The sequence below is a fragment of the Dromiciops gliroides genome, chromosome 2 (assembly GCF_019393635.1).
Source record: "Dromiciops gliroides isolate mDroGli1 chromosome 2, mDroGli1.pri, whole genome shotgun sequence".
NCBI classification, from domain to species: Eukaryota; Metazoa; Chordata; class Mammalia; order Microbiotheria; family Microbiotheriidae; genus Dromiciops; species Dromiciops gliroides.
Window position 1 is genome coordinate 182,285,186 of NC_057862.1, and position 22,026 is coordinate 182,307,211.

The 22,026-nt window shown below is 35.8% G+C and overlaps 1 protein-coding gene across 1 annotated transcript in view; it reads right to left on the reverse strand.

Annotated features, from left to right (window-relative positions):
* The window catches only part of RYR3 (ryanodine receptor 3), a 681,173-nt gene that overhangs the window by 274,024 nt on the left and 385,123 nt on the right, over window positions 1-22,026 (reverse strand). The window contains exon 20 of the mRNA XM_043982013.1: window positions 2,499-2,715. Within this exon, the coding sequence (XP_043837948.1) occupies window positions 2,499-2,715 (217 nt within the window). The remainder of the gene's footprint in view (window positions 1-2,498; window positions 2,716-22,026) is intronic.

Genomic DNA, 22,026 nt, shown 5'->3' on the forward strand with positions numbered 1-22,026 from the left:
AACTTGTAAATTGCTGACAACCTGCTTTGGTAGAGGAAGTTCCTCCTACTCAGGAGCTCTCTGCACCACTGAAATCACAAGTATGATGCCCCACCCTCCCAAAAGTGTTAATTACCCAGGCTAATCTAAACCGTACAGTATTTTGTCAAACAAGTATAGCAACAATGTAAAGTGGTTTCACCGTGACTCTGTGACTCTAATGTACTCTTAATTAAAAATGGCTACTTTGCTACATGAATGAATGAAAGGCATTTTTAGACATTAATATCTATTCAGCATTGTGCTAAACATATGAAAACTGAATGGTTAATGCTGTAACTTGACTTTTAAATGAAAAACTGGGGTTTCTAAAAGTCAAAGAGGAAGGACATTTTTGATGGTGGCAGAGTGGGGTTATTAGATAAGAAGCCTAGTGAACAAGGGAGAAAGGGGACTAGGATAGAACCCCAGGGGACTAGGATAGAACCTTAAGGTTCTATGCCCATAGTTAGGAAGTATTATATGGACGCTGAACCATCTAAGAGGGAAAGAGAAATCTTATATAGGTAAGAAAATAACCAAAAGAAATTAGTCTTGAAAAAGCAGAGAGGAAAGTGTATCCAGGATCAGAGGGTGGTCCATGATGTCAAATGAAAAAGAGAGATTGAGAATGGAGAATAGCTATTATATTTGGCAATTAAGAGACAGTTGGAAATTGTAGAAAAAGTAATTTTGAGTGACAAAGTTGGACACCAGTTTACAAAGGGCCAAAGAATGAGTGAGAGGAAGGAAATTGAAGTCAGTGAGAATGGGAAGAAAGATACAGGAAAATAGCTTGAGGAGATGGGAGAGTGAAGTTTTCTGTTTTTGCTTTTGTTGTTGTTAGGATAAAATCTTGAATATATCTGAAAATAATAGGGAAGGAACTGGTAGATAAAAGTTGTAGGTTTAAGGGAGATGGAGAGATGACTGAAGTTGTAATCTGTTGAATGAAAAAGAATTAAGGACCCATGCAGAAGAGTTGGTTTTGGTAAGGAAAAGAGCTACCTCATTGTCTAATATTGGGCAAAAGAGGACAGGAGAAATGAATGATGTCAAGGGGTTTTAAGCTAAAGAGAATAAGAGAAGTGGGAGTTAAAATCATCCCATCTCTTCCTAAGCCTCACTCCTCTTAAACCTCTTTGTCCTCATCATGAGCAGAGACCACCCCCCCCCACCCCCCTGCCCCCGCCACCTTCAGTACTTTCCCAGGACATTAGCCGGGCTCTGGTGAAGAGAAATCCTGGAAATGGTAGTGGAAAACAAAGAACATTTAGACTCTACAAGTAGGACCAGTCTGTTGGGGGGGGGTGTGTGTGAAAGAAAAGGTACATCCAGTTCTAGAGAGTATGGCTGGGGATGTGTTGTTATCAGGAGGAAGCCAGGTCTCAGTGAAGGCTGTTAGGTAAAAAGTGATGACAGAAAGGACTCCAGAATGAAGGGAAATTTGTTCACTATGAAATGGGACTTCCAGAGGAAGGAATAGGTAAAGTTGCAACAGAATATGATTTAAGTCCTGGCATTACCACTTAATATCTGGCTGCTATACATTATTTTGCCCTTTTTGCATTTCTGTGGTCTGAAGTATTTAAAAACAAAGAATTTCTTCAGAACTTATTGTATTTCTAGAACTGTTCCACAATCTCTCGCTTTTTTTAATCAAATGTTTATCTTTCTTCATTAATGGGTAGGCTCAGATTTTCAGGATTGGCACTTGGTCAATTTGACCTTTGCTCTTAATATTTTTATCATCTTGACTTAAGGGTTCTAATTGATTGAAGTTTTATTTTAAAGTCTTCTCATTTAAATAACCTGTCATTTATAAAAGCTACTTAAACTTATTTTTACATTTAGTATTTCTTTTTAAAATTTATGCCAACAATCATTCAGATGATAAATGGAAAAGGTTTAATGATAATTTTTCAGGTGAGAATAATGAAAGGCATGGTGAAAAGGGCACTGAATTTGGAGCCAGAGGACTCATGCTTCAATCCTGGCTCTATTACTTTCTAGCTATGTGACCATATAAAAAGCGTTTGCTTTCTTTGGGTTTCAGCAGTCTTTGAAGAATGAGAGAGTTGAACTCTATGATCCCTAAGATATTTTTTAATTTCTAAGTTCCATCATCCTATATACACTTCCAAGGTTCAGACAACACTTTCAAGTTATATTTCCTACTCTATTAACTGGCACAGGAAACTACACTCCAACTAAATTGGTCTATTCCTCCCTCCACTCAAACATACCTTGATTTTTCCTACTTCTGATCACTTCCATGACCATGCTATCTATCTCCTTTTCCCAAAACTATAGCAGGTGTATATAGTGGAAACACAAACAACACTAATTAATGATAATACATCACATGATAACAATGAGTAGAGAAGTTGAAATACCTGAGACAATTCCAAAACATAACCAGGACTAGAATAAAGATCTTGCCTAGATATGTAGATTGCTAGCAAATAATTTTAACCTACCTGACTGGTGTCTATAGGGCAGGGTATGAAGGAAGCTTGAGAGAGGAACCGTGTAGTGCCCAACAAATCCCTAATTCCTTCAGAATCACGCTTATATTCTTTGACAGGCTCCAATATCATCTTCTCTTTTGGAAGCAAAGCTTCGTAGCAGGGGGCATAACCAGATGGAGGCAAAAACTTAAACTCCCCATGACGTCCACCCAGAAGGAAACGTACCCTGTATTATTTAGAAAGATCAGACAGAAAATAGTGAAAAGCGCCAAGGATATATGAAAGAAAAAAAAATCGGCAAATAAATCTGATTGAAAGTTACTAAGGCAGGGCAGCTAGGTGGCACAGTGGATAGAGCACCGGCCCTGGATTCAGGAGGACGTGAGTTCAAATCCGGCCTCAGACACTTAAAACTTACTAGCTGTGTGACCCTGGGCAAGTCACTTAACCCCAATTGCCTCACCAAAATAAAAAGAAAAAAGAAAAGAAAGTTACTAAGGCCATAAATTTCAAGTGACCAACATTGCAGAATGTACAATAAAATACTAGAGAAATGCAACCTCATTTATCTGAAAGAGAATAGAACTAGGCAACACAGAGGAGTGGAAGGAGTCATGGATTTAGAGACAAAGGATGTAGGTTTTGGTTTATACCTTGGGCAAATCATTTAAACTCTCTGGGCTTAAGTTTGCCCATTTTTCAAATGAAAAGTTTGGCTGTGAAATTACAATCATCAATTTTGAACCCAGAGAAAAGTTGAGAAAATTCATCTGTCTCTTAGTAGTAGGTAGAGACACAGATGAAGTATATCAGATATATGCCCTCAGACATGTTGATGTGCTGGCTCAGTTTGGTTCACTGAATTGTTTTCCTGCTTGGCTCATGGAATATTGGAAAAGAGAAAGTATATTTAGAAACAAAAATGACATAAGGAATCGAAGCAAATTTTAAAAACAAATGAAATGAGGAGTTTGTAAATATAGGATTTTACAAATCATATGACCCTAAATATGATATATAGTTAATATTAATTAATGATTGTCAATTTAATAGAAAAGAAGTTAACAAAGATTCATCAGATTTTTACAAAACTTTCTAGCATACAAAAGTTGTACAGAAATTATTACATCATTGACAATAATTATAATGAGGGACTTATTCTCAACAACATGGAATTATTGAAACTCTAGTATAGGTCTCCTACAATAGAGAGGTATAATCACATAGAAATTAATGGAAATATGTCTGGAGAAAATTTTAGAAACATTCTAAGATTATAGGCAATAACAATAAGGTAGAAAAAACTTGTTTGGATAGCATTTTTTAATATACTCATTTGATTAAAATAGTTCAAACAAAGTTATCAGCAAGTAATGTAAGTATTAAAGTCAAAATGCTTATATGCATTATTCTGAATGTTGCAATTGAAAAGACCTCTCTATCTCTCAAAGAAGTTGGAATCAAACTAATGAGCATCAATAAATAACATGGTTCTAAAAATCTGAAAATCAAGAAAGCATTTATTAAGTACCTATATAAAAGGCACTGTGATAGGTGCTGGGGACCTAGGCCTGCTTGCCATTTCTTGGCTCACTTTTTTCAGACCAACAACTCCACCACTTCCCCTTTGGTAATGTAGATTCCACCTTAGGTCCTTCAGTTCTGATTCAAGGGCCCAGGCCTCCTTGGCACTTCTCTGTGGCCCTAAGCCATAGCTTCTCTACGGGACTATAGCCTTCATCTGTTCCTCACCAACAGTCTGGACTCCATCTCTGAGTCCCTTTGCTCAAATAGATGAGTTCTGTCTTATCTTGACAACATTCCCCCTCTCCCCCGCCCCATTCCTTCAAATTCTGCTTTATGTGTTGGGTCTCTATTGGAAAGTAAGCTCCATGAATGAATAAGTTGTTTCTGACTTGTCTATATTTATATCTTTATCACTTAACATAGTGCTTGTAATACAGCATTTAATAAAATTTCCTCTCTCCCTTCTTTCTTTCTACCCTCCCTTCCTTCCTTCCTATCCACTTATCATCTCTCTATTAATCTAGGGGTAGGGTGTGGGTATGGTTAGGTATTGAGGAGGGAGGGGAATTTGGTTCATTAGAGGTAAGCAAGTGCTATATAAGAATTTAGAATCTACAGCATTATTGTTAGTAGGTGCAGTTGTATACTTTAAGTATTGTACCTTTGACCAGTGGGTGATTTGACTAGTTAAGTAACTGATGAATGGCTATAGAACACAATATACTGACTGCTGTGTATTATAGCAAAAGGCATAATATATTGCTAATATTACACAACAGCAACTAAAATACTACAAATGTGAGTTGGTAAATACATTAACAAAGTACTGTTCCAGATGGACTGGTTGTCAATATACCACAAGTTTGGCTATTTTATTCCTAGCTGAAAATGATATTTTTCTGCATAAATTCCTCATAAACTTTTAGATGTTTTCTTTGTACTAAGATTATACAGGGGAAGATAGTTCAAATTAGCTCAGATGCTCTCCAGAATGAAGTTCCAATATGAAAACATATTTTTTTTTAAGTGAGGCAATTGGGGTTAAGTGACTTGCCCAGGGTCACACAGCTAGTAAGTAGTGTTAAGTGTCTGAGGCCACATTTGAACTCAGGTACTCCTGACTCCAGGGCCGGTGCTCTATCCACTGCGCCACCTAGCTGCCCCAAAACATAATGTTTCAATGAAGAAAAAAGGAAAAATGGTCTAGAGACACTGACATTTGAACTCACTGGCCAGTTAAGACTTACATAAGACACACAAAAATGAAATTGGTATATTGAGTATAAATAAAAAAGAATAACATGATATCATAACAAGAGTAAAATAAATTTTCAAGCACAGAATCTAATATGTGTAATCAATTTTGGCTTCAGCTTTTTTTTTTTTTTAAACCTAAACTGGGGGAAAGGAAGATTATCAAAGCAGTTCCAGGAAGATGAAACCAAGATACCTGAGAAAAAGCAATGATTTACCTGAGTTCTCCCTCAAACCTCTCTAAATACCGTTAAATAATGCTACAAAATAATTCCTGGAGTAGCAGAATGGAGAAAAGGAAAGGATGAAATAATTTTCCAGCCAAAGACAACTTAGAAGGTGAGCAGGAAAGATCTGCTGCGTCAGAGTGTGAGTGGAAAGTAGTCCAGTACAGGCTGTACCAGCGTAGACCAGACCCCAGCAAACCAGGAGTATGCCTTAGGAACCATTGAATCAGCAGCTGTGCAGCTGTTTCCAGAGTTCTCAGACCACAGATCATAAGGGGGTTGAATAACCAGTTAGAAGGGGATTAAAGAGGTCTCACTGCTAACATTGAGGCAAGACTGTTGGTTCGCCCATACTTGAATCCAGGCTGCAGTCCTAGTGGGGGGGGTACCATGGTAAGGAGGAGCACTAGCACACCAGAGACTGTGGCTAGCTGCAGTGATGCATGGACCTTCATCACAGTTCCAGGGCAGAAAACTGCTTGTGGTCATTCACAGACCAGAGCACAGGACAGGAGAGTAGTAAACACACTTCTCTTAGATCATACCAACTTGGAAGAACTGAAAACTTACAAGTCACTAGAAGTATCTCTAAAAACAGCTGCAAAAAACCCCTGAACATTGAGATGGTGCACCTTGGAAGCAAACCCAATTGAAGCAAAGAGTTAAAAGCAAAATAGCCTAGGAAAATAAGCAAATAAGAGAAAAAATTCTGACCATAGAAAGTTACTATGAAGACAAGGAAGATCAAAGTACATGCTCAGAAGAACAAAGTCAAAGCTCCTACATCTTAAGACTCCAAGAAAAATATGAATTGGTCTTAGGCCATAGAAGAGCTCAAAAAGGATGTTGAAAATGAAGTAAGAGAGAAGAAAAAAATAGGAAGAGAAATGAAAGTAATGTAAGATAATCATGAAAAAAGAATCAACAGCTTGATAAAGGAAATAGAAAAAATACTAAAGAAAATAACACCTTAAAAACATGCTAGGCTAAAAGGTAAATGAAGTAGAAAAATATAATGAAAAGAAAAATGCTTTGAAAAGTATAATTGGACAAATGGAAAAAGAGGCACAAAAATTCACTGAAAGAAAAAAAAACTCCTTAAAAAGCAGAATTGGCCAAATGGAAAAGAAAGTACAAAAAGCTCACTGAAGAAAATAATTTCTTCAAATTTAGAATTGAACAAATGGAAGCTAATAACTAGTGACTATATGAGAAATTAAGAAACAATAAAAACAAAAAGAATTAAAAAATTGAAGACAATGTGAAATATCTCCTCGGAAAAACAACTGACCTGGAAAATAAAGCCAGGAGAGACAATTTTAAAAGTATTAGACTACCTGAAAGCCATGATCAAAAAAAGAGCCTAGACATCATCTTTCAAGAAATTATTAGGGAAAACTGTCCTGATATTCTAGAATCAGAGGGTAAACAGAAATTGACAGAATACACTGATCACCTCCTGAAAGAGATTCCAAAATGAAAACTCCTGGGAGTATTGTAACCAAATTCCAGAGCTCCCAGGTTAAGGGGAAAATAATAAGCAGCCAAAAAGAAGCAAATAAAGTATCATGGAGCCACAGTCAGGATAACAAAATATTTAGCAGCTTCTACATTAAAGAAATGAAGGCCAAAGGAACTGGGATTACAACCAAGAATCACCTCCACACCAAAACTGAGTATAATCCTTCAGGGACAAAAATGGACATTCAATGAAGGAGAGGCCTTTCAGGCAGTTTTGATGAAAAGACCTGAGCTGAATAGAAAATCTGACTTTCAAATACAAGACTAAAGAAAAGCATAAAAAGGTAAAGAGGAAAAGGAACTTATAAGGGATTTAATAATGGTAAACTATTTACATTCCTATATGGGAAGATGATACTTGTAATTCACAAGAACTTTTTCATCATTAGGGCAGCTGGAAGGAATATATATAGACAGAGGGCACAAGTGTGAGTTGAATATGTAGGGATAATATCTAAAAATTAAAATTAAGGGGTGAGAGAGTAATGCACTGGGAGAAAGGGAAAGGGAGAGATAGAATGGTGTAAATTATTTCACATAAAAGAGGCAAAAGAAAGCTTTTACAGTGGAGGGGAAGATAGGGTAAGTAAGGAGAAGTAAGATAACTTTCATTAGAATTGGCTCAAAAAGGAAATAACGTGCACATTCAATTTGGTATTGAAATCTATCTTACTCTGCAGGAAAGTAGGAAAGTAAAGGGATAAGATAAAGGGAGGGGATGATAAAAGGGAGGGCATATTAGGGGAGGGGATATTCAGAAGCAAAACACTTCTGAGGAGGGACAGGGTGAAAAGAGAGAGAAAATAGGATAAAGGGGTGGGGAATAGGATGGATGGAATACAGTTAGCAATACAAACTGTGAAAAAAAAATTGAAGCAAGTTCATCTGATAAAGACTTCATTTCTCAAACTGAGTCAAATTTATAAAAATAAGAGCCATTCCCCAAAAGATATCAACAGTTTTCAGATGAAGTATCAGAACTTTCTAGCCACATGAAAAAAATGCTCTCATTACTGATTGGAGAGATGCAAATAAAAGCCATTATAGGGTACTACTTTATATAGATTGGCTAGTAGGTCCAAAGAGGAAAATGACAAATACTGGAGGGGATATAGAGAAAATGAGACATTAATGCACTGTTGGTGGAGTTGGGAACTAATTCAACCATTCTTTAGAGCAATTTGGAATTATGCCCAAAAAGCTATAAAACCCTTTGACCTAGCAATAGCACTACTAGGTCTGTATCCAAAAAGAGAGTTAAAAGGAAAAGGACCTATATGTTTATTTATTTGTATCTATAGCATATTTATTAATATTTCTAGCAGATTTTTTCTGTTGAAGAATTGAAAACTGAGTGGGTGCCCATCAAACAAACTGTGGTATGTGATTATGATGGAATACTATTGTTCTATAAGAAATGATGAGCAGGAAGCTCTCAGAAAAACTGGCAAAGACTTATATGAGCTGATGCAAAGCAAAATGTCTTATGTACAAAGTAACAGCAATATTTTAAGATGATAACCTATGAATGACTCAGATATTTTCAGGAATACAATGATACAAGACAACTCTAAAGGACAGGTAGGTCAAGGAAATTCAAAATTCTTCATCATGGAAATTGAACATCTGTGGATTATGGAAAGATCAAGGTTATAACTATTCCTGTGTATGGCTGAGATAGAGTAAAGGAAAATGAGGAATTAGGAGGCCAGTGCATTTAAGGGAATATCACTGTGTATATTGAAATCCCTTGGTATAATGGCAGTGATTCAGTAGAAAAGAATACTGTGAGCTAAGTACTGAATGCTTTGAAAACAGAGGAAGAATGGCATGACAACCAGATACATTAAATTAAAAGGTTCTACATGAATGAAATCAATGAAACTTGACTATGAAAGAGTAAGCCTCCCAGGTTCTTTGTCCACATGGATTCAATTTCAAATTTTTGCTGATTAATCTGAAATCTTTACACACACACACACACACATACACACACGATATGGTATATCATTATGCATAAGAAACAACTGAAGAATTCAGAAAAAAGTAGGATGATTTGTGTGAGAAATGGGTAGTTGTCTCCTCTCAATGTGGATATAACAGTCAGTCATACTCCTCCTGACCTGTTTGTAGGACAAAGGTCTCAGATCCCCTCCTCCCCCTTAGGTTAGTAAGGTCACATGGTTCAAGGAGTTCTGGTCTCAATTAGGTCCTCTCCAGAGTTCTGTCCATATAAGGAAGTATATTAAGGTCCACTCCTGAGTTATGCCCATACAAGGAAGAGGGGTGGGAATACTGCATTCTGATTAGCTAGTTTTTGCAGGTAGATTGTAACCCCGACCAGTGATGAAAAAGGGGAAGGTCCATTCGCGTTAGGGACTAGGGTATAAAACAGGGTCTGCGAGCCCCCTTTCTGGGCACCCACTAGCTGCAAACTAGGGTGCCTCTTTCTCATGAGAAGAAAATAAAGCCTTTGTCACCTCGCTGCTGAGTTCCTGAGAATTATTAAGAAATGGATGGATTTTTCCCTCACAATTTGTATAAATTATTGCAAGGCCAAATAAGCAGTCAAAATAATTGTATACAAGGTCTACAATAATGTAAATGAAAACAATAATAAAAGGCAGCTGAACTCTGCTAAATCATAATGATCCAGTCTAGTCTCTAAGATATACTTTCCTCCTAGAATAGAGAGGTGGAGGATTACATATGCAGAATATTGCATACAGCACCATAACAGAAAAGTTAACAAAACAAATAAAAACCAAAATCATATTGTGCTTGCTATTTCAATAAAATGTTCTATTTTAAATTAAATTGTATTATTATTATTCATAGTCCATTAGCATGTGAAATCATTTTTGTTCTTTTTTCTTAGAAGTCTCATTACTCTTATATGCCATCAAAACTTTTCCTTTGGGCGAAGAGAGATACAAGAAAATGCAGTCTTTGGTTCAATGACTACAGAATTAAAAAGCTTTTCTTGTTCTGAACATAGCTTTCATTTTAAATGCCTGATTTATAACTGTATCTTTGGTCCAAAGAATATGACTAAAGCTTTCTGGATTTGTCTATTACCAAAGTTATATTTCTTTCTAGTCAAGGTTTGTTGAAAGCCCAATATAATCTAGCCAATACTCATCATATTCTCTATAGAACTATATTTATCTGAACGGTAATTTTCATGACAGTGAATATAGTAAGCTGGAAATAACTAATCTTTTGGCTACTTGAATTCTAGCCAAGTCTAGTGGACAAAAATGGAATACTAACAACAACCACAAATATCAGTCAATTGGAGGATGTGGTTATTCTGACAAATGGACTATTAGAATTTGTTTTCTAAATGATGAATTAGATATATAATTACTCTGGGAATTGAAGTATAACTAAGTAATAAATGAGAGTTTAGGGACCTACTCATCAATTTCATAAAAATCCAAAAAAGTGATATCAGAATTTTATAATATTCTGGAGCCTACCCTTCTATGATAAAAGACCAACTCATAGGCAAGATCATTTGGTAACAAGTGGCACTTAAACAACTTTTCAGATAAATTCTTAGATAGATTGCATATGCCTGGATCCTTCTAATAATCATCTCTGCCTCCAGCTTCTCCTCTCTTTAATTTATTCTTTATATCTCTCCTGATAATAGTATATTTTCTGAAATATGCCTCTCCTGTGGCACACTGAACCCTCCCATGTGAGCAGAATGGACCAATAAATCAATCAAATCTGATAGCATATGTAACATGGGGTAGCTGGTGGTACAATGGATAGAGTGCTGGGACTGAAGTTAGGAAGACCTGAGTTCAAAGGTGGCCTCAGACATAAACTAGTTGGATGACCCTGGGCAAGGAACTTAATTTCTTTATGCCTCAGTTTTCTAAACCATAAAAAGGAGATGATAGGGGCAGCTAGGTGGCACAGTGGATAGAGCACCGGCCCTGAAGTCAGGAGGACCTGAGTTCAAATCCGGCCTCAGACACTTAACACTTACTAGCTGTGTGACCCTGGGCAAGTCACTTAACCCCAATTGCCTCACTAAAAAAAAAAAAAAAAGGAGATGATAATAATACCTAATCATGTTTGTTGGGCAAATCAAAGAAGGAAAAAAAGCTCTAAGCACAGTGCCTGGAATACAGTAGGCATTATATAAAAGCATATCCCCTCTACTCTATACTTTCTTTCACCTTCTATACTTTCAGTTCCCTACCTCTCTGTTAAAAGAAACTTTTATTTTCTGTTTTATAGGACCAAGATTAATCATCATATCATTTGATAACCACAAATTTGCTGAGAACTGACTGATCCCCACCTACTCTCTCTTCACCAGGCCAATGAATTGCCTGGAGCTAACCAATCTTTGTCAATTCCAGGCTCTAGATTGACTTATGGATCTCCCCTAAGAAAACTATCCCCTCCAAATGATTCCCCACCTTACTTCCTGGACTTCATGTTATTATGTAAAAGGGTCCACCTACATTAAGTGGTTTCTATTAGTTAAGTAGTATCTATAACAACTGAGGAGCAGTCCTATAGTTTCTTTTGTTAAAGGTTCATTTACATTAAGTAGTTAAGTAGTTTCTGTAGTGACTCCAGAACAGTCTTTTGGTTCCCTTTTGTTCAGTTACCCCATAAAAACCCTGTCCTCAGTTCCCATTTTTGGGTATTCCTTGCTTTGCCATACCATGAGCTATAGTTCCTCTGCCCCAATTAAAGACCTTATTATCTCCTATATTGATTTTTTTATTAATTTACAAGTTAACACCTTATTGTATACTTTTAGTGTTGTTTAAATTTAATTATTGAAATAATTTTTCTAATTCACTTACTTTACTCTTCATCAGTTTATATGTGTTTCCTATGTTTCTCTGAATTCTTTATATTAATCTTATGACACAATAATGTTCCATATATTTATATACCACAATTTTTTTTTCAGGCAGTCCAAAACCTATGGGCACCTGTGTTTCCTACTTTGGCTAACACAAAAAATGCTGCTAAGAGAATTTCCTACTTGTGTGATTTTTCTAATAGTTTCTTCTTCTATAAAATGGGGATATAATAAAGCCAGAGTGTCTATTTCAAAGGTTTGTAGTTCTATTCAAAAGAGATACTGTGTGTAAAATGCTCTGTAAACTTAAAGGACTATATAAAAGTTAATTTATTGCTATCCATATATTCTTTTTATTAAATTTGCTGGCATTTACTAAGTGTTTACATATATCTATAAATCTATTATTGTTCAGTCATTTCAGCTGTATCCAACTCTGTAATACCATTTGAGGTTTTCTTGGCAAAGGTATCAGAGTGGTTTGCCATTTCCTTCTCCAGCTCATTTTGCAGATGAGCAAACTAAGGCAAAAGGGTGATTTTCTTTGTCCAGGGTCACATAGCTAGTAAGTGTCTAAGGCCAGAATTGAAGTCAGGAAGTCTTCCTGACTCTGGCCTCAGAGTTCTATCCACTGCACCACATAACTGCCACACTATAACTATATCTCTATATAAATGCAAGGTAACATTTTTTTGTGGGGGAGGCTTTCTTTAATCTCTTATGCTAAAACTGACTGTGGTTCCCTGATTGCTACCAATAAAGTATAAATTCAACCTGGCATTCAAAGACCTCTATAATGTGACTTTAGTTTACCTTTATAATTCATATTCAACATTGCTACCTTTCACACAGTCTGTCTTTCAGCTAATGTGTACACTCATTTTCCTCTATTCTTTGTCTTATCATCCCTTATTCTAGATGTGGAAAAAAGTTTTAACAGTCTGTTAGATAATGGAGAGACGCCAGTTTTTTTTTAGGACCACCCTTTTGGGGAGGAGACCAACAGCATGAGCTATGCACACCAGTCCGCCTGTGACGCACGCCAGATTGCCTGCTGAGCACTCGACTTCTGGGGTGCGAGCTTAAAAGGCAAGGAGAATAAGAGTTTGGTAAAGAGAGAAGAAAAGGCCTAGATTCCTATCTATTAAAGGGAGAGCACATTTCCAGCTCCCCTCTCCACCAGCGTCCTCAGGAAAAGAGCCTCAGTCTCTTCCTTCCTCCTCCCACTAGCCTGCGTCACTTCCTGACACCAAAGAAAAGACTCCTAGTCTTGCCCTCAAAGACCTTCGCTTCATGGGCGGAACTCTTCTACAGTAAGTCTCCAGCAGGTGGCGTTATTCCAATCGTTACATAGAATAGCCTCTCCTGCTATCTTTTTATCTCTAACTGTTGAAACCCTACTTTTCCTTCAAGACTCAAATCAAGCATCACTTCTTTCATTAAGTCTATCTTGATTTCCTGAAGCTGGCAAAGATCTATAAATCTTCAAATATATCAGAACTTTGGAAGTCTTTCTTGCATTGATTCCATTACAATTCATACTAGAGCTATCTTTGCAAATCTTATTATTCCTACTACCATGTGAACTCCTTGACAGGAAGCACCATTGTGTAGTGACAAAAGCACTACATGGATAATAGCCATGTAGCTGTGATTGCCTTATGCAACCTTTCTGAACCTCATTTTCCTTGGTTGTAAAATAGTAATCATAATGAAGTCATAAAATTATGATTCTCAAATGGGAATAAAATATATACAAGAGTTTGTAAATCCTAAATAATACATAAATATAAAAACAGTACTTGTATAATCACTGTATTGCTAGTACTTTGAAAACACTAGTTACAAATTTATTGCCTTGCCATAATGGCTATGTAATGTTGACTTGAAACCTAACAAATTCTCCCCAAAATTATTGCTATCAGAGATGTGCAGGTTCTGTGATTTTTATAATGACGGTCTAGTTCATTCTAATCTAAAATATGATGCAATCTAGAAACAAGTCCTATTTAGAACAAAAAGAAGGAACTTTCATACTACCTAGAAAAAATATTGATTTATAGATTTTAATATTTAACCTATTTCTGACTTTACTATGGTTATTTTATTATTTTTTTGGGGGGGTGAGGCGATTGGGGTTAAGTGACTTGCCCAGGGTCACACAGCTAGTAAGTGTTAATTGTCTGAGGCCATATTTGAACTCAGGTCCTCCTGACTCCAGGGCTGGTGCTCTATCCACTGCACCACCTAGCTTCCCCTATGGTTAATTTTAATTGAGAAATATAATTTGCCCCCAAGTTCTGCTCTAAGAACTGGCTTTTCTCACCTCATCATACCTTTCTAGCATAATTACACATTACCACTCCCTTTCATGTATTAGATGGTCCTTCCACACTATTTGCACACAACCTGCTTAAACCTCACAAGATATTTAGGGGTTTAGGGCCTGGATTTTTTTTAAAGGACTATGCCTTAACCCCAAATCACTTTGACTCTCACAGACTGACCAACAATAAATCCCAGCCCAAGCCTTATTGGCCACTGTTTGGCCTCTAGATAGCTTAGAGTTGGGGCAGCTAGGTGGCACAGTAGAGCACTGGCCTTGGATTCAGGAGGACCTGAGTTCAAATCTGGCCTCAGACACTTAACATTTACTAGCTATGTGACCCTGGGCAAGTCACTTAACCCCAACTGCCTCACCAAAAAACCAAAATAAAATAAAAAAGACAAGGAAAAGATGGCTTAGAGTGAGGGTAAATAGCAATTGTTTTTGTTTTAGTCAGAAACCCTGAGGGCTTTCCCCTCCCAAGTTTGCTTGCTATTTCTTTCTTTCTTTTTGTTTCTTTCCTTCCTTCCTTCCTTCTTTCTTTCCTTCTTTCCTTCCTTGCTTCCCTCTCTCCCTCCTTGCTTCCCTCTCTCCCTCCTTCCTTCCCTGCCTCCCTCCCTCCCTTCCTTTTAACTATATAAAGGAGGCCATTCTTTGCCTCATTTCTTATGTAGCCTTAATCACTGAGAGGGCTTTGCCTCAAGCAAACTAAGACCTAGGAAAGATCCTAGCTTTAAAAAGTCAAAGTCCCCTGCTGCATCTGGGGCTATCTCCAGTCATCCTGATATATATCTTGCCACTGGACCCAGATGGTTATGGAGGAGAAAGTGAAGCTGATGACTTTGTACAGCCTTCCCTCACTTAAATACAACCCACTTCAAGTCCTAACATCACCTCCTGATGTCATGGTCCTCTTTGAGAACCAAGGACAAACAAAAAAACTCACAGCATTCTATATCCCATTCCATGTCTTTGTAGGGACTATTCCCATTCCTGGAATATGCTCCCTTCTCAGCTCCTCCTCTTAGAATCCCTAGCTTTCTTTTCTACAACAACTCTATCTTAGTCTTTTGGATTCTAGTGCCTTCTCCTTAATATTATCTTTTATGTATTTTGCATAACTCTACATATGTTCCTGCTGTCTTTCCTTGCTAGATTAAAAATTCAAGGAAAACTTCTGTCTTTATATCGCCACTGCCTAGCATAGTATCTATCAAAGAGTAGACATTTAATAAATGTTTGTTGATTGATTTAATTGCTGGCAATAAGATCAAAGATTATATCATCAAAGTCCTTATTTATGAAAATGAATTCAAGGTCTCAAGTTGAGCTCTGAGAATTTTCAGAAAGATGACTAAATAGGAACTATGAGACAGAAACCTTATTTGGAACTACATAAGAATGATATCTTTTTATTTAAAAAAAAGTATAAAGAGAAGCAATTGAAAATCTTGTTTGAGGGGATAACATTTACTTAGATATATTCTCCCACCTTTGAGGATGGTAAAAACAAAACAAAACTAGTCAATTAGATGGGTCGTTCCTAAAACTTTTTTGATTGTCTACAATTATATATTTTTCCTTTAAAGTAAGACATATTTTAATTAACTTGAAATTATTGTACTAGTTGCCTTTTGGACTTTTAAATCACTAAACTAGTCCATACTCAGATTGAGGGGACCTTCTGAGACTTAGCAATCCATCATATTTTAATGGCTGATTTAAAAACAAGTTTGTTTATTAATGTATTTGTTTGTTCAATAAGCTAAACTTGAACCAATGAGAAATCTTCAGCATGGGATCAGAACTGAATCTAACAGAACTTATTTTGGTACCAAACTAGAGAGACTTTTAATAAAACAGCTACTGAGACAATTGTGATCTCAGCTATATCCATTATTTTCCAAACATCAGAGACAAGAATATTTCAAAGAAAATTTCTGTGTGATAGGGAGAAGGCCTGAGAAACAGTATGTCCTATGGGATTATTGCTTAACCATAAAGTAAGAAGCACTCATATCTAACCTGCTGACTCTTCATCTAACATATCTGACCCCCTTCATATTCTTGAATTATCTTAGCAACTGCGCTTTTAAAATGGTTAATATTGGAAAGCTATTTTTTTCTTTAGTGTTACACTTTTTTAAAGAACTAATTGTGGGATGTATTAGTCATGTCAAGATGTAAAACTATGTAATTCTCTGACATCACTACTTCTCAAAACTCAGCAAAATAAGAATTATGCACAAGAAATAAAGTAACTGCAGCTATCTCCACAGCCTGAGCTATAAAGACCTCCAAGAAGATAACAACCAATCTTAACAATCTCTTTGGGAAAAGCTTTAGGCCAGTTAAAAGTGAATTCCCAAGCATGAGAGTAAGCCAAGATATTTTTGAGGTCTAGACCTTTGGGGAATTAACATCATAGAGAAAGGAGTCAGAAAAAGAAATATAAGAAAGAAGAAAAAAAGAATGGAATTTTCACAAATATCAGAAAGGGGAAGATGAATTTAAAAATTTGAACATAAGCACATAAACCAATGGGGAAAGTATTAATGACAGAAGAGGATGTGGCCCTCAGATCATATAAATTGGTCTAAATAGCTTTGAAGAATGCAAAATAAAGGAAACAAATCAAATTTTTTTTTTTTGGTGAGGCAATTGGGGTTAAGTGACTTGCCTAGGGTCACACAGCTAGTATTAAGTGTCTGAGGCCGGATTTGAACTCAGGTCCTCCTGACTCCAGGGCTGGTGCTCTATCCACTTGCCACCTAGCTGCCCCACAAATCAAAATTTGATGACAGGACCCTATCAATTTCTTTTTTGTTTGTTTGTTTGTGAAGCAGTTGGGGTTAAGTGACTTGCCCAGGGTCACACAGCTAGTAAGTGTCAAGTGTCTGAGGCTGGATTTGAACTCAGGTCCTCCTGGATCCAGGGCCAGTTCTTTACCCACTGCACCACCTATCTGCCCCTGACCCTATAAATTTCAAAAAATAGCATCACAGGCATCTGGTGGCACAGTGGGTAAAGAACTGGCCCTGGATCCAGGAGGACCTGAGTTCAAATCCAGCCTCAGACACTTGACACTTACTAGCTGTGTGACCCTGGGCAAGTCACTTAACCCTCATTGCCCCCCCAAAAAGAAAAAAAAAAGAGCATTCATTATACCATAGAAGGATGTTCCAGAATGGTTCAAGAAAGAAAAACTGTAGGGGGACAGCTAGGTGGCTCAGTGGATAAAGCACAGGCCCTGGATTCAGGAGGACCTGAGTTCAAATCTGGCCTCAGACACTTGACACTTACTAGCTGTGTGAACCTGGGCAAGTTACTTAACCTTCATTACCGAGAGAGAGAAACCGTGAAAGAATTTGTGACCTTTACAGCAGAAATAATAGGCAGAATGGAAAAACTTGAATCCACAGTGGCAATTCTCACCAAAGAAACAAAAGGAAGAAAAATTAACTGGGAATGCCAATACACATACATGAAGGACAATATGATAAAAGAGAAACAATAATGTTAAAAGATCCAATAACTTCTATACAAGTAAAACATTGGTCTCAAAGATAGGTACAAAGAGAAAACTTAAGGATTGTAGGACTCCAAAAAGAAAGTCCTAAATAAAAGAAAATCTTAAAGAAAAAAATATTATAAGAAAACTATTTAGGAATTCTGAACATAGAATACAGAGTATGAATCAAAAGAATCTATAGATCTTCTCTGGGGTTGTAGGACAGGGCAAATTTGCTACAAATACTAAGCACAGAGTTGTTAAATTTAATAATTACAAATGGGAAATGCTGCTTACAACCAAGAGAAAGACTTGCAAGTTTAAAAGAAAGGAAATCCAAGTAATATAACACTATTCCACAATCACCAGAAAAGCAAGAAGGGAACGGAATCTATTCCAAAAAGCAAAGGAACTTAAGATGCAACCCAATGTGACATACTCTACAAACCTGAGCCTAATGATTGATGAAAAAATAATGGTAGTAAAAGAAAAAAAAAGAGGCATGTGAAGCATTCCCATAAATAAAAAATATATGAGCATATTATTTGATTCACAAATGAGGAAACTGAGGGGATTAGGACAGCAAGTGGTTAATTGTGGGCATTGAGTGAGCCACAGTAACACCATCTTGTGACTCAATGTTGGAGTTAGCTCAGTTCCCTTTCTATTCAATTATGTGTCTAGTCTAACTTGTATCTTGTGAGAAAACTTTATTCAATTGTGGGAATTGAGAGAAAACCTTATTGCATTGTTTGAACCTATCCCTGTATGACTAAGAAGCTGGACCACCTCTACCTGCTGTGCAGAGACCCTTAATTAAGGACCCACTTTTGATGACCAGAAGCTCGGTCAGATCCAAAACTGATGCAAAGAGTTTTCTCACAATCATACATCTCAAGAAACCCATCTGTCTTATCTGAAAATTGGTCACATACTGATCAATCAGTTATTGTTTGTGTGTTACACATTGATTGTCCACAGTCACTTTTGGAAAACAGGATACCTCTTTTTCTGAATTCAGGGAACGGTTCATTCAGCTCCCCCTACCAATTTGGAAGGTCTGTAATCTTTTACTCAGTTATATAAATCAGATTACCTAATATTGTATTATTTCCTTTTAATTAATTAGTTTTATTTGATAGTTTTTAATGCATAAAAGTCACCTGATAATTCTGGAATTTGACTACAATATTTCTTGGAATTTTCATTTTTGGATCTCTTTCAAGAGGTGATTAATAGATTCTTTCAATGACTATTATATCCTTTGGTTCTAGGATATCAGGTGAATTTTTCTTGATAATTTCTTGAAAGATGCTATTCAGACTCTGTATTTGATCATGATTTTCAGGTAGGAAAATAATTCTTAAATTATCTCTCCTGGATCTATTTTCTGAGCCAGTTGTTTTTCCAATGAAGTATTTTACATTTTTTTTCTAATTTTTCATTCTTTTGATTTTGTTTAACTGATTATTGTTATCTCATAGAATCATTAGCTTCCACTTGGCCAATTCAAAATTTTTAAGGAATTATTTTCTTCAGTTAGCTTTTATACCTCCTTTGTCATTTGGCCAATTCTAGTTTTTAAGGAGTTGTTTTCTTTTCTTTTTTTTTTTGTGAGGCAATTGGGGTTAAATGACTTGCCCAAGGTCACACAGCTAGTAAGTGTCCATCTAAGGCCGGATTTGAATTTAGGTCCTCCTGACTCCAGGGCCAGTGCTCTATTTACTGTGCCACCTAGCTGCCCCAAGGAGTTGTTTTCTTTAGTGGATCCCCCTGCCCCCATTTAGCCAATTGTATTTTTTACGGAACTGTTTTCTTCAATCAATTTTTGTCCTTCGTTTTCTAAGCCACTGCCTTCCCCCCCATAATTCTCTTATATAACTTATCTATTTTTCCAATTTTTCTTCTATCTCTATCATTTTAAAATTCCTTTTTTGCACTTTTTTCAAGAAGGCTTTTTGGTTTTGAGAACAATTCATCTTCCCCTTTGAAGCTTCATATGTATGTATGTTGACAGTGTTGTCATTTTCTGTTTGTGTTTTGGTCTAATTTTTCCTAAACTGAAATTTAGGAAATCATTTTAAAAGAAATACTGTTAGAAAGTTTTAAAAAGATAACATTTAAAAAATCTGGATGCTGTTAGATTATAAATTGAGTTTTCAAAACAAGGTAATAAAATAGATATTTGAAAACTTAAATATTTCATGGGAGATATTTTTATTTAAAACAGATAATAATGTTTACTATAATAAAGAGTGAGTTTTCATTTGAAAACTTTTGGCTATCACTTATAAAAATTATGAAAATGTACAGGGTGGTTTAAAGATATAAAGAGCATTTTTTCATAAAACTATGGATGGCTTTTATTTCTTCTTCTGAAAATTGCCTGTTCCTATCCTATGACCATTTATCAATAGGAGAATGGCTCCTATTTTTATAAGTCTAACTCATTTCCCTATATATTTGAGAAATGAGGCCTCTATCAGAGAGACTTGCTGTAAAATTTTTTTATGCTACTTCATTGTCGATGATACTTTTTAGGAAAAATGTTTAACTCTTTTTTTGTCTGAGATTATGATTGAGACCCCTGCCTTTTCTTTAACCTCAGCTATAACATAATAAATTCTGCTCCAGTCTGAAAGTAGGAATTATTGGTTCAGTGGTGAGAGGGTATCCCACTGAAGAAGGCAGCCATAATGGGAGAAAGAGATTCTATAGTGAGAGAAGGGAACATTACAGTGGATATAATATGCAGGTATTCAGTAGTTAGAGAGACTACTGCATCTGAGATAGAGCAAAATACTTCAAGAGAAGAGGAAGTAAAGCACATTAGAGCAATTGACATCCAGAAAAGTGGGAAGACATGAACCTAGAGAGAATATTTCATGGTAAAAGGGGAAGAAAGATCATGAGGAGGGCATGAATAAAATAATGACTACACAATCAAGAACATAGGAATATTTCTGCCAAGTGATAATATTTCTATTCTTTTTTCCTACTGCAGGAATTAAAAATTCTGAGAGTGAGATACAGCAAAACAAAGGTGATGAAGCAACAATATCTCCAAGGTAATAACACAAAAACTTTTAAGAGGGAAGTCAAACTATTTTATAAGTTTTAATTCCATGGATAATAAGGAGCCTTTATAAAGAAGGAACACACTACTACATGGGACATGAATCAAAGAAAAACAGTAAGAATAGATGTAAAATTTATAATGAATAGAACAAGAAAAATCCTTTTGAGAAAAAAAGGTACAAAATTGAAAGAAGGGAAAGAATTAGAAGAGAAAAAAATTAATTTGTAAAGATGTAAAGATGTAAACTGAAACTAGGGGAAAGGGTGACAGAGTAAGGGGATTTGAGAGTAAAGAAACAGAACTATTTAGGATATAGTTTCCTTAAAGTAGATTAAGCAAAAATAATAGAGGAAATGTAATTAGAATAACACTCTCCCCCCCAAAAAAGCCTAATAAAAATAGTACTAGAGACAAATGAAGGAAAATGTAAAATTGACTCTCATAACTTCATATATGAATGGATTAAACAATCTAAAAACAATTTTTAAAATATGTCAGGTTGTATCAGAAAACAAAATCTCACAATATGTTGCTTACAAGAAATATATTTAAAAAACAAAGACATGCATAGACTAAAAATTAGGAGCTATAACAAAATTCACTATGTATTAAGTGAACCCTAAAAGGCAGGACTTACAATTATGCTCTCATACAAAGTAAAATTTTAAAAATCTATAACTTAAAAAGAGATAAATAAGGAAACTACCTTATACTGAAAGAAATCATAGAAAAAAAAACAAATATAAATATTAAATGTACATGCCATAGCATCTAAATTGATAAAGGAAAAATTATCTGTATTACAAGAAGACATAGAGATAAATACAATGGTGGTAAAAGAACACAATGTCCTTCTAGTTTTAGAGAAATCTAACGAGATCATAAACCTAAAGAAAAACATAGAATTTAATAGATTTCTGGAGAAACTAGAATTTAAAAACGAATAGTCTTTTCTATATTGGATTACTCAATGCTAAACAGCTTTTTCAGCACAGAGACATTACAAATAATTGTAAATGGCAGAAATAATAAACATATCCTTTACAGATTATATAACACGATAAAATAGCAATCAGTTCAGAGAGTAGGAACAAAAGAGATCTGAATGGAGACTTAACAACGAAATCCTAAATAATGAGTGGATCAAAGAATAAATCATCAAAACAATGAATAATGAAAAAATGATAGTCATGAGACAGCATACTAATATTTCTGGCATGCATCGATAGAAGTCCTCGAGGGAAAATTATAT